The 18,232-nt window shown below is 35.7% G+C and overlaps 1 protein-coding gene across 1 annotated transcript in view; it reads right to left on the minus strand.

The window, feature by feature from the left end:
- Positions 1 to 334: 334 nt before the first annotated feature.
- The window catches only part of TRIM24 (tripartite motif containing 24), a 117,285-nt gene continuing 99,387 nt past the window's right edge, over positions 335 to 18,232 (minus strand). The window contains exons 10-18 of the mRNA XM_017504308.1: positions 16,587 to 16,760; positions 13,676 to 13,811; positions 10,538 to 10,610; positions 9,394 to 9,562; positions 7,533 to 7,861; positions 6,370 to 6,502; positions 5,255 to 5,329; positions 3,363 to 3,512; positions 335 to 2,607 (exon numbers count right to left, since the gene is read on the minus strand). Of these exons, the coding sequence (XP_017359797.1) occupies positions 2,398 to 2,607; positions 3,363 to 3,512; positions 5,255 to 5,329; positions 6,370 to 6,502; positions 7,533 to 7,861; positions 9,394 to 9,562; positions 10,538 to 10,610; positions 13,676 to 13,811; positions 16,587 to 16,760 (1,449 nt within the window). The 3' untranslated portion in view covers positions 335 to 2,397. The remainder of the gene's footprint in view (positions 2,608 to 3,362; positions 3,513 to 5,254; positions 5,330 to 6,369; positions 6,503 to 7,532; positions 7,862 to 9,393; positions 9,563 to 10,537; positions 10,611 to 13,675; positions 13,812 to 16,586; positions 16,761 to 18,232) is intronic.

The following is an 18,232-nucleotide window of genomic DNA, read 5'->3' on the forward strand; positions in this document are numbered from 1 at the left end:
TTTTTTTTTTTTGAGACCGAGTCTCTGTTGCTCAGGCTGGAGTATGATGGTGAGATCTTGGGTCACTGCAACCTCCGCCTCCTGGGTCAAGTGAGTCTCCTGCTTCAGCCTCCTGTGTAGCTGGGATTACAGGTGGGGGCCACCATGCCTGGCTAATTTTTATATTTGTTGTAGAGACGGGATTTCACCATGTTGGCCAGGCTGGTCTCAAACTCCTGACGTTGTGATCTACCCACCTTGGCCTCCCAAAGTGCTGGTGGGATTACAGGTGTGAGCCACTGCATCTGGCCCCAAAACCTTTACTTTTAATATTATTAATTATGTATGACCAAATATGGTTCTGCCTTTCATTCAGCCAAAGATTGTTAGGGAGAAACAAATACTGTTTTAAAAGGTAAATATGGCACTGAATGTAATAGTGACAGTTTGGGGTTCATTAGGAAATTATAGTTTTACTCTCACAAGTTCTAACTCCCTTTGTGATGACTCTCAAAATAATTTATCTGCATTGCTGTTTTAACTCAGGAGACAAGTATGGAAGAACAAACTGTCAGATGAACAGTATTCTAAGATACCAATAACTTATTAGCAAAAGCTCGACAGCTGCTGTGCTAAAAATAAAATCCTAGAGCAAAGACAGACAAAAGGTGTATGCACAGTTACCAAAATCCATTCCAGCACTCTTTGGAGAACAAATGTCAAATGCATCTTTAAAATAGTGACAAACATTACCATGTAACACACATCTGGAAAAGTGATTAGGACTTTTTAACAATATATAATTGACATATTATGATTGAGACCTATATATAAAAAATGGGAAGCTATTGCTAACAAGTTTTCTTTTTGTATTTTACCTTTAGCAATACCTGAAAACCCAATGAATTAGCCACAGAACACTTTCCACTTTAAGTAAAGCCATGTAGATAAAACCAAGTCGTCTATGCTGAATTTATAGGGGGTGATATAATGCAAATAATAGCCTTCTTTCAAGTCAGCTCTTTTTATTCTATCATCCTAAGGAGACAAATTTACTCCAGTTAATGATTTATAAAGGAAGATTAACTTTGGCAAACTAAAAATAGGTGTTTTGTCAAATGCTGGATTAGTGTATGGCACAGCAATTTTCTATCTTAATCTGGTTTCTTTCTTTCTTTGACATTTCATCTGATCCTAAAAAAAACACTGAACAAGTAAAAGGAATAAATTTGTATCAGTTGAACTGGCTAGGTCTGGCCCATTAAGAATATGCTTGTCCTCAGAATATAGGTCTTTTATATCTCTATCAGGAAAATCAGAATTAAGTCAGATCAAAGACTAAATGTGATGTTCTGACTCTTGAAAGAAAAACATGGTTGATAGATGCTTCAGGAAAAAAAAAAAATTCACTATTTCCCCCAACTGCCTGTTCCCAAAATCCCACAACGCGTTTTCATTCCAAATTATAGACAGATGAAAACCACAAAAGCGAGTCCCTTTTAGAGGAACTTATATTTAATGCCCAGTAGGGTATATGATGAAGAAACCTCACATCAAATACAGTGCACACTGCTGTATTTATATTTTGGGTAGTTCCACTAAAAGCTATACTGCAAACAAGGAGCCTGTTGTAAAAGGATCACCTGTATAGTTAAACCACACATAGACACACAGCAAAACCAAACATGTATACTTCCCTCAGTGGAAGAAGTTGAAAATCTAGATCTAGAAAGGTATGAAAAATGGCCTTGAAAACCTGCTATACCAATACCTCTATAGACAAGATAAAAACAAAAACATCAAATGTTTGTTTTCCTGATTTTTCTTTAATACAGTTGCCCTCTTACATAATGTACTATTAGGTGCCTTCTTAATAGCATCTAATCTACCCTTCTGTTGCACCGGTTGGCCTCCTGGGATGGAACTCTTGTTACCACCCACATTTGTGGAGTACTGTTCTTCAGTATACTACGCCTAACCCATATGGTCAGGCCATGTACTTCACGGGTAGTGGTATTAATTTCTAAAACTGAATTAGCGCACACATCCAAACCACATATACTTTTCAACTTAAGAGTTCATACAAAGTCTATTTCCTTTCTACAGTAGCCATCGCTCCAGATTGTAGTTTAAAAATCCAAGAAGTGGGAAGAATGTCTTTGTATTCAATGCTTCCTTCTTCCATCCCTTCTGCCTTCCCTCCATGTTCTTTCTTCCATTCATTTCCTTCTTTATTCTTTTTCTTAGTGATAAGAGGTTAACAAAAATGGGTTATTAAGGAAATCAAAGTCTAGGAAATGGCCAAAACAGAGATCAGAGTAGTCACAAACTCTTCTTTGTAGTGATGTTAAATTACTGACAAATGTTTATTGAAAACAAAAAAATCTAAAAACCAGCACAAGCCAGTGGTGCTGCATATTATTTAAGCAACTGGCGTTCTTCAATGCTTTTGAGGCGTTTCTTTCGGGGCTGTACAAAGTCATCATCTGAATCATCACTGTATTTATTATCTTCTGATTCATTCCTGAATTCTGGTTTAGGAAATCTTTTTTCTGGATAGAGGTTCTTTAGAAGTTCTTCAAAATAATTTTCAAGTTTTATACCAGCATTAGCTACTTCTGAATCAGGCTGTTAGGTAAAAATATGAGTAAAACAAGGAATAAATCACACTTTTGACTTCTGAGATTGTACATATTAATGAGCTGTCTTGAAGAGTATAGCTCATTTGAAATGCATAGTCATTGAAATAAATAGTCTAGGACTAGGCAAAGTCTACAGAAGGTGAGCTAAAATAAAAGACTGACTTATTTAAAAAGATCTGGCTTATTCCAAAAGAAGGTGGTAATGGTAGGACTGTATTGCCAAAGATAGATCAGTTAAGATGCCGTAACCATAGGATCATGAACCAGGTATTTCTAGAACAAACTAAATGAAATATGTAGTACTTAGAATGAGTTAACAAACAGAACCGCCAGCAGCAAAAGCGTTCTGTCTGACAGATGTTTACATGAACTGACAGATGAGAAAGTTTTAAATTACAGCTATTTGGACCACATCCTTAGTATTTCAAGATCAACACAAAAAATAAGAAATAAAGGTGGGAATGATAAAAAATGTTTCTAGGTCAGAGAAAAATATTTTGTCTTTCAGTTATAGGCTGTGATTTGCATTTCAATCACCATCTAATAAACCTTTGAATATAAATGTGGGTAAAGTCATCTGAATTCTCCCCTGCATTCCCTGACCTGAAAAATTAGAAATTTATTCTAACACAGACCTCTTGGTATCCTCAATGTTGACAAGGTGTTTAGTGTAAAATGATTTTCACACTGCTATTCCTTCCTGCCCCATCCCATCCCCTCCCCTCCCCACCCCAGCCTCACCTCATTGAATTCAGCACAGTTTTGAAAGATCAATCTAAAATCAGCTACAAAATCTTCAGGTTTTGAGTACATGGAATAATCTTCTTGTAGTCTCTTCTTGATGGTTGACAAATCCATTGGATTTTTAATTATTTTGTAATAATCAGGCACCTTTCAAAATAAAATGAGATGCTATAATACAAATAGCTGAATTCTACATTGTCTTAAATACATTCTATAAGATGTGCTTATTTGGAATGTTCTCATTGCTCTTCTCTGTGCTATTTGTCATTAGTAAAGAAACACATTTAACAGTGTTTACAAGTGTGCACTGCACCTACCACACAATGGTAAAGGTTTGTGTGACTTTTTCCCAAAAAGTTTAACCAATTATTTTTGAGACAGGGTCTCTCTCTGTCACCCAGGCTGGGGTACAGTGGCACAATCTCAGCTCACTGCAAACTTTGCCTCCTGGGCTCAAGCAACCTCTTACCTCAGCCTCCCGTGTAGCTGGGGTTACAGGCATGCACTAATATACCAGGCTAATTTTTTTCTTGTAGAGACAGAGTTTTGCCATGTTGCCCAGGCAGGTCTCAAACTCCTGGGTTCAAGCAACCTGCCTGCCTTGGCCTCCCAAAGTGCTGGGATTATAGACATAAGCCACTGTGCCAAGCCCCAATTATTTTAATAAAAAAAATTATCTTCACATATCTCTCTTAAATCATCTAGGTTTTCCTTGTTCATTATTAAATAAAAAGCAATTACTAGAGAGTATCATTTCTAGTAGAATCTGACATGTTTTTGCTGCATATACTATAGCAAGTGGTAAAGAGGAAGGACTTTGGATCTGGGTTTAATCCCCGGCTCTGCTGCTCAGTATCATGATCCTGGTAAGTTACTTAACCTTGCTGAACCTTAGTTTCTTCATATTCCAAATAGGGATAATCCTACCAAACGCACAGTATTTTGTAGAGATTAAATGAGATGATATTTATTAAGAAAAAGGGGGCTACTTTGTCACTGTTGTTATTAACATAAATGGAAGCCAAGATAATAAAAAGCGCAATTCAAGGTTACATTTTCAAGTTGGTACTGTTGTTACAAGCCACTCTTAACTTCTTTACCCTGCCTCTTTTGGGTACAAAAGATCCTTCTCCCTGGAAGTATTTATTTCCTATATCCAGTTCTCAAAACCTGTTCTTAAGAAAGAAGCTATTTATCAGCTGAATTTATTTACTAAGCTGGTTTTCTTCTTCTAACTTGGGATTAATTTTTGAGATTTACCAAACTGTAGAACAAATTTATTAAATTTTAAAAGGAATTTCAGGCATTATAGAAGTTTTTTTTTTTTTTTTTTTTTTTTTGGGGGGGGGGGAGGCAGGTACTAGGCCCTTTCCAGTACTCTAAAATTTGTGTTAAAGTCACATCAAACTTTCATTATGAACCGTTTTGAAGTCAATAGTGTGTGTACACACACACACCCTTCCTCAACTTTTTTGTATTTTTAAAGTCTACTTATTTACTTGAAGTCTGGACCTATAAATAAAAATATAGAAAATTTTGCTGGGAGAGATGGATGATGTCTTTATTTCAAACAAAGTTCTTTTTCCAACAGCTTCGGAAACATGCCTAAAACTCCTGGGATACGATTAACAGAAATCATCCCAAACATCCCAGAGAACAGTAAGTAAAGTAAGAAAAGAAGAAAGAATACCTGAGAAATGAATACAAGTTTTGGGCCACTTACTGAAGTGTACCTATTTAGGATCAAAGCATTCACTATGTATTAATAAGCTTTAAGATTGAGATATTAAAAAGTACTGAAAAATGGCATTTAAACTAGATTCCCGTAACAAAATTCCAGAAAAAGCATTCCACTGTGTGAACATGCACAAATTGACATTAATACTTACAGTTAGAGGAACAGGGTCTTGAAAAGCCAGGCTCATTTCATGGCAGTAAAGAAATAAAAGTAGGCGCTCACACTTCTAAGCAAAAATAAAAATTGAGATAAAATATTTATAAAACAATTCATGGCTTATTTTAAATAATCTCAGAGGCCCCAAAGTGTCAGACTAAAAAAATCTGATGAATACAAAATTATTGATTCTTGGGGGTTTTCTTCTCCTTCCCAGTCATTAACTGAACTGTACTAGACAATTTAGGGTGTATGTGATATTTGACAGTCCCTGTAATTAAATGTACTAAGACAGTATCACTTATAAACCCATTTCAAGTTCTCTAACAATAAATTTATACTTATTGCCCCAGTCTATTATAAATTACTAATAGTCAATAAAGGAAGAACCCATGTCTCTTAGGAGAACGGGAGGTGGAACCTTTTCAATGTGCATCTAGACTTAAGGCACCTCTCTGCATGTAGAAGGTCCAACCATGTGCTCTGCTATTCATACTTCCCTGCTTATGGGTTTATCCCAGTAGACACTGAGTAGTACTGGCAGTGAATGGGTATGTGCCCTCTTGCATAACAACTTCCATACTATTATTCTACTTAATAATTTTGCAAAGGGGTTTCTTTGGTAACAAAGTGTTGACTGGGTAGCTGTAAATGTTATTTACAGTTAAATATATCAGGTGGCTTTGATGCATAAGCCTAGTCCCATTCAGTTTAAAAAAAAAAAAAAAAAAGGAATTATTTCCAGGAAGAGTGAAGAAAAAACCCAGCTCCTTGTTGGCAATTCTGAGGAAAAAACTTATCTATGGTAGAAATAAAACAAAATAGAAATTTACTTAAGGTAGATTAAATTTAAAAGTCAAGGTACATATTCCATTTTGTTCAGGTACAATAAGTTTCTATAAAATACATGCATAATTCTATGATTTTTTTTTTTAATTTAAAGAAAGTTTGTAAGATTCATATACCTTTGTGAAAAAAAATACACCTAAATAAGAGGATCAGTATAAAATCTGATTGGATATACACCTCTTTGATGAAAGGCACCACAGTAAAATATTGCACTACAATATAATAATGCATCTTACCAAAAAAATTGTCTAAAAGACTTACCCTTTTATCTATAGGCGTTAATTTAACAAGGCCTTCAGTTTTCCTTTTTTCTGAGTTGTGACTGGGAGCATCACAATCATATTCAACTTCTGGTTTAGATAAGTCTCGGCAGAAAGTGCAAATCCACTCTCCACTGTTGGGGACAATGTACTTTTGAATTCCTAATGCATCATTTCCTCTCTTCACTATTTCCCTTTCCCACCTCCTCCATTATATCTATGATACAGAGTTGTTTATTTGGCATGAATTTTAATCATTGAGCATTTACCACATACCTACTAGGTATACTGCACCATGCTGAAAGGAAACAGCAGAAATATAATGCAAGGCCCTAAGTTAATATCAAAATCTAGTTAAGAAGGCATGAGATACATATATGGAAAAAAAACACCTAAATAAATTAACACATTAATCTAGGGCTCACATATCTAGGGCATAATTGAATTTGTCCCCCAAAGGATTCAGGAATCAGCAAAGCTCTTTGTACTGTTCCTGTTACTCTAAGTTTATAAAATTAAATTTTCAAAAGTACAGCCTTCAAAGAACTGAGAGATCAACCCATTGGCTCTTAACCATCTTGGTCATGCTGATGATAATCATCATGCCACAGGGTTTGAGAATTTACTTGAATTACTTATAAATGATATTTTGGTGCCTGGCAAAAATATGTAATAAACTGTGGTAGCTGTTATGCATAAAGACATTATTCCTTATGGTGACCCCCTGTGATGATTTAAAGGACGTGGTTTTTTTTTTTTTTTTTTCCTCCTTATATTGACTAGGGAGAGGGTCTTGCTCTGTTGCCCAGTGTGGAGTGCAATGGTGCAATCACAGCTCACTGCAGCCTCAACCTCCCAGGCTCAACCAATCCTCCCACCTCAGCCTCCTGAGCAGCTGGGACTATAGGCATGTACTACCACACCTGGCTAGTTTAAGTTATTTGTAGAGACAGGGTCTCCCTATGTTGCTCAGGCTGAATGATTAATTTTTGGAGAGAAGCACAAGGAGTAAGTGGTAGGGTATGGGAAACCCTAGACTATTCATTTGGATTTTGGAATATACATTTGTGCCAAGTGGAATTTAAGTTTTTACAAAGGCTTTCTGTTAAAATAATTTTCAAAAGTTTACAGTAAAACAACGTGGGAAGGAAAGTACTATCTTACCTTGGAAAATTTGTCAATGTGGGCACATGACAAGAAAGATGGAATACTTTGGGGCACTTTTCACAGCACAGGAGTTCCCCTCCATTTTGACAAACTGCACACCAGTCCTCATTTGGGTCATCTTCTTTCCTTGTCTCTCCAACGTGAAGGGGTGACTTCTGGGAAGGATCCAGCCACTCAGACTTTCCATTCGAGGAATTCTCCTGGTGAAGTCCAGGTTGATCTCCTGTACTATCAGGGGCATCTGATCTTAGCACAGTCTCCTCAGAAGTAGAGCTCTGACTGCTATTTAAGAGCAGGGAGGTGAGTATGCTTCTTGGATAATTGGCCTGCAGTAGATTAAAAAAATTTTTTATCACTACTGCAATTCTGAATTATAAACCACTCTGTAATGAGCACCTGGCTGCTTCAAAAGAATCTTAATGAGAATAGTATATGTTTACTGCTAACTGGTATAGAAGACATGGACCTCTACTAAAAAATATCAAAATACAAAAAAAATCTTTGACTCTGCTGATGGCTACAGAAATTAGAAAATGGGTGGGGAGGGTGGAAAATCAACCACATGACCTATAAATATACTTCACTGGAACTGTTCATTCAACTTATACCTAAGATAGAAAAGTTGTAAGATGAATCTAAATTTTCTGTTGGAGCCCAGGATGGCAAGAATTTCAAATCAATAACAAAAATTATCTCCTTCAAATATGTTTTCAAAAATTTCAAAGTAATAACTGTAGATATAGTTAAAGCACTCATTCCTTTGAAGTACTATTTTCAAATCTAGCTTTTTCTTCTGCCGTTTACCTCCATATTTCTAAACAAAATGATTGTTAAAAATTGCAATACATCTATGATCCTTACTAGTAGAAGATCAAGAGATTAGGTTTTTACATCCTGATTTTCCCACCTCGTTCTCCTTCCATTTATACATACACAAAGCCACCACCACCATTCACCCCATCTTTTTAACATCATTTTTATGAAGCATTGATTTTTTAGTTGGTAGGTGCCAGTATAACTGTTTATTGCCAGTATCTATTCCAACTGACCAGAATTTGTACTGGTTAAGTATTCTGAAAAATCACAATTTTTGGTTAAATGCATATTCAGTTTATATCCTGATTGTGTCACAGTTCTAGTTACATTTGTACTCTGGTGTTTGTTTATTTCATTATGACTGTAAATATTGTTCACTGCAGACCCCAAAAATGTACTATGACATTTCTTTTTTTTTTTTTTGTAAACTTCTTTTACTAAGACTCAGTAATTACCTTATTTTTTCAGTTGCTTGTTTTTCTAGGTACATATTTCTATGTCATTCTCACAATCTACAATAGGAGATTCTCAATACTGTTGAAGTCTTTTTCCCCCTTTAGATACATCCCTTTGAGTCCTATGTCTTCCTGCTACAGACTGTACTGCACAAGCTGCTGCTGCTGCTGTACTGGGGCTTGCCCTTTTCTTCTGTGTCAGATTCCATTTTTGGGATCTTATGTCTTCCTCTTTCTTGTTTTACTATATTTTTGATGATTCATATCATCAATTATCTTTGTGAGAATGAGTACAGAAGAATTATTTTAAGAAATTGAACAAAAATGTATTTTCATGTCTGATTAATAATTTGCCTGGGTATAAAACTGGTTAGAGAATATCTCATTTTCAACTTTCCAGGTTCCATATTTGAGCCTCAGGTTTTTAAAAACCTTTCTGTTTTTCCATCTTTGCTTTTTAATTTACTGAGAGTTTAATATAACATTACAAAAAAAAAAAAAAACAACCCTCCTAAGAGCTATTTAAAAGTTTCTCTCACCCTGCCCACCATGCATAGGAATAGTATTGCAAGCCTTCATATAATTACATTTTGAGTCCTGGATTCTTCATCTGATTCTTGCTTCACTATAACAACAGGGAAATCATAATTTTCAGGTGGTCCACTGTTTTCTTGTTTTATTCGAATTGGCTCCAACATTACCACTGGGACTTTGTGTGTAGAATCAGCTCCTGCTGGTTTGCTGGAAGAGCCAGAGCTATAAGTATGAAAGAGAAGAAAAAACCATCTAAGAATGTGAAGCTAAATACCTCATAAAAAAGTATAACAACAACTTTCTAAAATAATACTGTATTTTCACAACAATAATTACATCAGGAACTAATGCTACATAACTGAAATGTAACTGCTCTGAGTTTCATTTACGATAAAAATGTTTTATATATTAACCTATTTAAATAGTTAAACATCTGGAAAGATATTTCAATAAACCTAAATTTTTTTAAAAACTGAGGCTTTACAATTAGGCAACCAGATTTAATATCTTAGAACTGGCATTTGATTTTAGGCTTTCTCATTTACTTCTCTAGTCAGTAGCAAAGTAAACTCTAGGCTCACATTAACACTTTGTCAGTGTCTAAAGACAATGAAATAATCATTTATTTAAACAATGTTATTTAAAGAAGGTAATGGGACAAAAACCTTTTACAGATATTCCCTATGTTCTCATGGGATTAAAGGCAAACTTTTCTCCCTGAAACAATTCTGCCACATGATTAAGTAAGAATTGGGTTCACTAGCTAGGAGGAATTTTTAGGCATAATGCAGGGAAGGAAGAGCAGCTGCTGAAAACAGAATTTCAATAACTGTGCATTTATTTATTTTAAAGTAGAATCAATTTTTCATCATGAGATCAAATTAGCATAAAACTATCTTGTTCCTAAGTTTGTGTTTCCATATAACGTACTGTGTTATATCTATTCATTCTTATGTTTTCCTTGCTATTATGTGAATATCAGACATTTCTTATTTTCAACATATATTCTTCTATCTTCAAAGGTAAATTTGTACTTTAATCTCTTAACTAATTTATTAACTTAAAAGTCATTAAAATTTTAATTAAAAATAGAAGAAATTGTTCAAAATATATTGAGTATCAAAACATGTTGAACACTGGCAATAGAAATCTAGTTAGAGATTTTATGTACTAGAAAATACGGTTTAGTCAGTTTACCTTCCTCGGCTTCCAACGCTGGAGGCACTAGGTGAACGTATTGGGGGGTGTACACTAGTCATAGTAACAGGTCCTGAGCAGGGAGAAATCAGACATAAAACAAAGGAATAATTATGCACTGAAGTCCTATTGAATGTGTTAACTTAGCACTATATTGAAACTAGGAACCATAATGAAATTCTATGAAACAGTAGTTGCTGAATTGTCAGTAGTCTGTTACAGCCTGTTATACTGGCAGGGTTTTTCAACCTCTGCACTACTGACTTTTGGGCCAGATAATTCCTTGTTGTGGAGGAATGTCTGTGCATTATAGGAAGTCTGGCAACATCCCTGGCCTCCACCAATTATTAGATACCAGTGGCATCTCTCTATACTTCCCAGCTTGAGGTGCAACAATCAAAAATGTCTCCAAACACTGCCAAGTCTTTCTGTATTAGAGTAACAGGGGTAAGACCTTAGTGAGACCCTAGTGGCAGTGAAAGCTACAGAAGACAACAGAAGGTGGTATAGGTTGATTGATAGAAAAAGGAGTTCAAAAAAGAAAACCATGTAAACAAAAATGAGACCAACTAATGGAAGACACAAAGTCAGATCAATGAGTTCAGACTTGAGGCAATAATCAAAAGAGGGATTCTGGACTACTGCCCTAAAAATGATAATAAAGAAGCTATGCTCTGGTGGCACTGTAGACTAGAACAAGGAAAATCTAACTAAAAGCAGCCAAGAAAGAAGAAAACAAAACCTGCTGCTGCTAATTTTGATTTGAATTGATGAAGGCCCAAACTAAACAGTAGCAGTAGGAACGCAATGCAAGTGGGAAGTAGAAAAAAAATTCAAAGTGACAAAAGTTCTAAAGGGTCTGATGAACAACAGGATATGGTTGATAAAATGAAGAGAAAAAAATTCCATTTCATTTGTTTGTAAACTCTGGAGAATTTCATTTAAAATTAAAACAAAAGTCCTGGACAACAAAGACCTGTCTCTACAAAAAAACTAAAAATAAATTTAGCCAGGCCTGGTAGCACATACCGATAGTCCTAGTTACTGGGAATGGTAAGGCAGGAGGATGGCTAGAGCCTGAGTTTGAGGCTGCAGTGAGCCATGATTGCTACACCCTGGGTGACAGAGTGAGACTTTGCCTCAAAATGAATCAGAACAATGGCTATTTATACTCTTCTGATAATACAAGAATACATGCTTCATTTTAGAATAGCTGAAAACTTTTTATAAAGATATAACATTCAAGCAGCCTATAACTTTTGCATCCATATATAAACACTGGTAAGGTTCATATATATCTTTCCAGTTTTAACATACTTTTACATCTTTTATATGGTTCTACATACTTGTTTTCACTAAACAGTATACCATGAACATGCCATAAAACTCTATATAAGGACTGTTTGAATAGCTAATGAATACTCTGTTTATAAGTGAGCACATTCTAATTTATCATTCTCTTATATTTAGGTCATTGCTTCAAAATTTTTACTGCAAATAATGGCTTTAAAAAAAAAAAAGGAAAACAATGAAGCTTTATTAGTATTAGGCTCATTCCTGGGAACATAAGGAGGAGGGGTTGAGATGCAGTTCACATACCAACCCAATTAGGTTTCAATTAGGTTTGCTGAAACCAGGAGCCAATCAGAAAAAACGTGACATTTACAAAACTCTGAAATAGTTGAATAGCAACTGTGTTGACTAATTTTAAGATTCCTTTCAAAAAGTAATTTGTCCATTATTTGGAAGCCGCCTGTCTTGATTATAGTACTGGGGAATGGAAACTGGAATAATAATAATGCTTTAGTAAATCATAATAATATAAGTATTAATAAATATGTTCTGCCTATCCAGTTTCTAATTATTTCCTTATAATTGGAGTATTAAAATGGAATTACCATGTTCAAGGGTACATACACTTTCTAAGCCCCTTAAAGCAAATATCCTACTAGGTAATACACATATAAGGTACTTTGCCCAGTCTGGCTCACAGTCCAATACCGGGTAAATGTAAACCTTAGTAACATTGCTATGATGGTTTCCAGAAATGTTTTGACAAGTCAAACACATCCCACCTATGTATGAGAGTACCTCTTATTACATTTTCAGTGACTACTTTTATTATTTAAATCTTAACTAATTCAGTAACTTAGAAATTATATCTTGTTTGGATTTTTCTTATGATCACTAGTAAGAATGACATTTTTTGTCTCATCTGCTATATTGGCTATATGTATTTCCTCTTTAGGGAATTACCTACTTACTGATCATGTCCTTTGGCAATACCACAAATGTTCCTTATTTGTATAAACTTGTCATATGATAAACAGTTTATCTGCCATATTGTCCTAAGTTTGTTTAAAATAAGCATCCCCATTTAAATTGTGTTCATGTGACTGGTGAGTGACTTCAGAAATTCTCCTCTTTTCATGTTTTGGTTTAAGGTACCTATGTCCTCAGAAGTAATATTACAGTTTTCCTCTCAGAGAAAATGAGTAGGTATGTTAAGATTCACAAACGAAATTAAACACCAAACAAATCACCAAAAGAGTGATAACTCTACTTATTGTCACTAATAAATTTTGATCCTAGGCAAATTACATCTTAAAAAAGTCCACATCACAGGCAACTTATCAATGAGAGAATATAATACTGATTTGCCCCCTGGAAGTACCATAATGGCCGGAAGTTCTGTTGAAATTGAAAAAGTAAAGAAGGTCTGCTGTGATGGCTTATGCCTAATCCCAAAGCTCTCCGAGGCCAAGGCAGAAGGATCGCTTAAGGCCAGAAGTTCAAGACTGTCTTCTACCAAAAAAACAAAATAGCCACGTGTGATAGAGCGGCACACCTGCAAGGAGTCTCAGTTACTCAGGAGGCTGAGGTGGGAGTGAGTCTGCAGTGACATATGATCACACCACTGCACTCGAGCCTGGGCAACAGAGCAAGACCGTGACTTGAAAGAAAGAATGAAAAGATAAAGAAGTTTAACTTTTGTTTACTTTGAAAGCATACTAATTTTAAATAGTTGAAAAACTCAGATTAAGCATCAAACAAGGAGGAGAAGAGGGGTAATTTTTTATTCCAAGTAAAGTGAAAACTAGAAAACCTTTCACAAAAATCAAAAGAAGTCCACTTTACCTGCTAGGCCTGGAGATGGCACTGATGAATTTGGTGACTGGACCGTTCTGTTTGAGGGTGGTCTTGGCTGGCCATGATCTATATTAGTATCTTTCCTCACAATATTGTCCAGTATAATAGTACTTGAACAGTCAATCTTACAAGAAAAGAAATTATTTCAGGCATTCTGACTTTGCAAGTTAAAAGCTACTTTTAAATTTATAAGAAAACGTCAATAATTATTATGAAACAAAAAATAAATACCACATTTGAGAAGTTCTAATAAACATTTTCCCCATAAACAATGCTGAATAAAGGTTTCCACTATCTTAGTATTTCACCTTAGTAAAATATTGAGGACACTATTTCAGAAACAAGAGCCAAAAGAAAGGAGTATCAGGTCATTCACATTCTTAAAAATTGAAAAAAAATTTCTTCATTTAAAAATAAACAACAAAAGGTTGCTATATGAAAAACACAAACTTGGTGAGAAGACTATCACAATTTCACATTTCTTGCAAATCTCTAATGTCTCCCTAAACAGCATTCAATCTATTGTAGTGTACGGTTTTCAATCTAGCCTCACACAGATAGGACTTAGTAGACCCTCTGAAGGGGATACTTACACAGACTGATGCTCTGCTCTGGGTATGTGCCAGATAGGTGAAGTCCATATATCTCCAGTACTAACCTCAACAGTAATGTATCACTAAATACATTACTGTTGTTTTGTAGGAGAAAAGGTGAACCCTACAGATTCTTGCTTTACGCTGGGTGGGGTGGCTCATACCTGTAATCCTAGCACTTTGGGAGGCTGAGGCAGGTGGATCACCTGAGGTCAGGAGTTTGAGACCAGCCTGGTCAACAAGGCAAAATCTTGTCTCTACTAAAAATACAAAAATTAGCGAGGTGTGGTGGCACACACCTGTAATTCCAGCTACTCGGGAGGCTGAGGAAGGAGAATCGCTTCCAGCTGGGAGGTGGAAGTTGCAGTGAGCTGAGACTGCACCACTGCATTCCAGCCTGCACGACGGGAGTGAGACTCCATCTCAAAAAAAGAAAAGATTCTTGCTTGAATGTAATAGGAATACAAATAACACTGCTTTTCCTAATTCATTGCCAGGCTAAAATACTTACAAATCCCTAATAAGAGTTTAACACTTTAGACACTAAAATTATTTCATGCCTACAAAGAACAAATTTTCCACCAATGTTTTTGTGCTTTTCCAGTTCAATTCTTTAACACAGTTTGTATATAATGAATTACTTTCTTGCTTATGCACCTAGAATGGTACTAGTTATGAAACATCTTTGGGAGAAATCAGAAAATGGTCACTCATTTCAGTTTATTCTGTAATCCAAATGAGGAATTTCAGGTAATAAAAAGGTTCACCTCTGAGGACTGCAGAGCAAAAAGCAGAATGACAATTTTACTTTCTGTGGGTTCTCTTTCATGGGGGCAGGGGAAATCAGGGCAGGTGGTTAATACACAGGGTCATTTTTGTTTAAATATTCTTTTGGCAATACATGGCCAGTATTTCTCAGAGAGTACAAAATGTACTAGAATAACTAAATTTGTGAGAACTTAAACAAGGAAAGTTGTTTACATTGTGGAATAATCCTAAAAGCCAAATAAAACAATGGGGATTAGATGTAAGTTTTCCTATGTACCATCCATGCATGAAAAAATAGATGTATTATACTCATTTAAAGTATACAAAACTATTTAAAAAATGCAATGATTCTGGTAAGATTAACAATGCAACTATTAGGAAATATGAATTGATCCAATTTGAAAAGCAAATTAAATAATGAAAATAAAGTTCTTTTCACAATCTTATAGGTAATTTGATCCAAGTAAGGAATACATGATATTTCCTAAAAGCTTCTTAATGTTAGGTTGTGTATGTATATGTGCATGACAGTCAGTTACCTAACCTGAGATTAAAAAAGGACCAAACACAGAATCAACATATACATGGAGATCTGTCTACAGAATGTAGTAATTTCTGCCTATGGAAAAGTCACACTGGCTGGGTATAGTGGCTCATGCCTCTAATCTCAGCAATTTAGGAAGCCAAGGCAGGAGGATCCCTTCAGCCCAGGAGATCAACACCAGCCTGGGTTAACATAGGAAGTCCCCCATCTCTATTAAAAATAAAAATCATTTAAAAATACAACAATAAATAAAAAGTCATACTGACAAAGAGTTTGGAGAGTGAGTTTAATTTACATATAATATAAACCAGAGGTAATTTTGCACTTCTCAATATGATCTAACAGGATTTCTATTACCAAACTTGTCTTCATCTCTTCTGATGTCCAGCCATTCAACTTTCCAGCGTATCTTTCCATGTCCTTTCTTTTCTTCTTTCCCAGGTTAGATTCCATGATCCATCATCATAATCATTCATTTACAAATACCTTTAACTCTGGTGCCTTGAAAGACATTAGGTTATGTGTCCAATGTTCATAACCTTTTTATTTTTACTACTGTTGTAATATTCTAAAGGATTAAAATTAACTTGTAAAAACAACCTATAATGTAACAAATTCATGCCTTCTACTACATTCAAATTCACTGACAATTTTCTTTCTTTCTTGAGACAGGGTCTCGCTCTGTTGGTCAGGCTGGAGTGCAGTGGCATAATCTCAGCTCACCACAGCCTCTGCTTCCCAGGCTCAAGTGATTCTCCTGCCTCGGCCTCCCATATAGCTGGGATTACAGGCATGTGCCACCATGCTTGGTTAATTTTTGTATTTTTTGGTAGAGATGGGGTTTCACCATGTTGGCCAGCCTGGTCTCAAACTCCTGACCTCCAGTGATCCATCTGCCTGGGCCTCCCCCAAAGTGCTGGGATTACAGGAGTGAGCCACTGCACCCGGCCGACAATTTTCAATAGAAATTAGTATAAATTTTGTGTTTACTTACATCTGGAAGAGAGGGAAGATTATAAGAACCTCCCACTGGTGAGCTCAAATCGATCATAGGTGAACCAAAAGCCTTTCCATCATATCCTGCTGCACTAGTAATTGTGGGGCTGGAAGGAGTAGAGGATGTGCTGTTGGTAGTTGATGGGGCACCCTGTCCACTGCTGATCTGCCACTACAGTAACAAGAAGGGAAAAAAAAGGGCTATCAACAAGCTTATAAAAATATAACGTCTATCTAATCACACACATACAAAATGAAGTAGAAGAGTGCAACTGTAATTTACATGGAAGGTGAATGGGACAGGGAGACTGCATTAAGTACATATAATTTTCATTAATCCTGTAAAAACAAAAACAAAACAACCAAACAAAAAAGCACTGATTTTTGCTGGAAGACAACATGTAGTATATACCAGAAAATCGCAGTACACAATCTTGACAGGTTTATACATACTTGAAAAAAAAAAAGTAAATATATACATAGCAACTACAAGGTAAAGATGGAGGGTTGAAAACATACATTTCTTCTATCCCTGTCTGAAACACTTGAAAATAATAAGCTACAGACTAGTGCTTTCAGGATTTTATGTTCCTCTTTCTCATATATGAACATAATTAGACTTCGATAAATATCTGAGGAAAGTACTGTCAGTCATGCTGAGATAAACATATTAACTAAGATGACAGGCATGCTGAAGTATGTAGAGGTGATGCATGCTGCTGTCTGCAATTTACTTCAAAACCTATTGAAAAATATGATGGGCCAGGTGCAGTGGCTTGCGCCTATAATCCCAGCACTTTGGGAGGCTGAGGTGGGCAGGTCACTTGAGGTCAGGAGTTCAAGACCAGCCTGGCAAACATGGTGAACTCCATCTCTACTAAAAAATACAAAAAATACAAAAATTAGTCAGGTTTGGTGGTGGGCATCTGTAATCCCAGCTACTCAGGAGGCTGTGGCAGGAGAATCACTGGAACCCAAGAGGCAGAGGTTGCAGGGAGCCAAGATCGCACCAGTGCACTCCAGCCTGGGCTACCGAGAGCAAGACTCCATCTCAAAAAAATGAAAAAATGAAAAAAAAAAGAAAAGAAAAATAGGAGGATTTGATGAATAGACAAAGGAATAAATATGCAATAAGGCAAGTAGAACAAAATTTGAACAAATGTTTCCTATGTAATTCTTTCAATTTTTGTTATGTTTGAACATTTTCATGCTGGGAGAAGGAAAGTAACTAAGCGGTACTGCAAGATGCTGTATTTTCCCAAACACAGTCATTCATAAACGAACAGCGCTATATAGAGAGACAGTGTCTGAAACATTTTAATTTTGAAAAACCTAATTTATATATTCCATTGTAAAAACTACATACAGAAGCATATGAAGTTGCGTATGAATGTCCTCTTTACCACCTACTCCTTCCTCATATTCCTCACCCCTATCCCCCCCCACACACACCTTTTCCTCCTTCTCTACCAAGAACAATCAGTTGGTGGATCTTTTCAGGTTTGTTTCCTATGTACATGATGAGACTGGAGGAAAATACACACAAACAAATAATACCTCACAAAAATTCTACATGTTTTTCCTCACATAATTTACTCAGAAAATCATATCTAGATTATTGATTTTCTTTTTTTTTTTTTTTTT

Source organism: Cebus imitator, unplaced genomic scaffold (genome assembly GCF_001604975.1).
Source record: "Cebus imitator isolate Cc_AM_T3 unplaced genomic scaffold, Cebus_imitator-1.0 Scaffold319, whole genome shotgun sequence".
In the NCBI taxonomy this organism is placed as follows: domain Eukaryota; kingdom Metazoa; phylum Chordata; class Mammalia; order Primates; family Cebidae; genus Cebus; species Cebus imitator.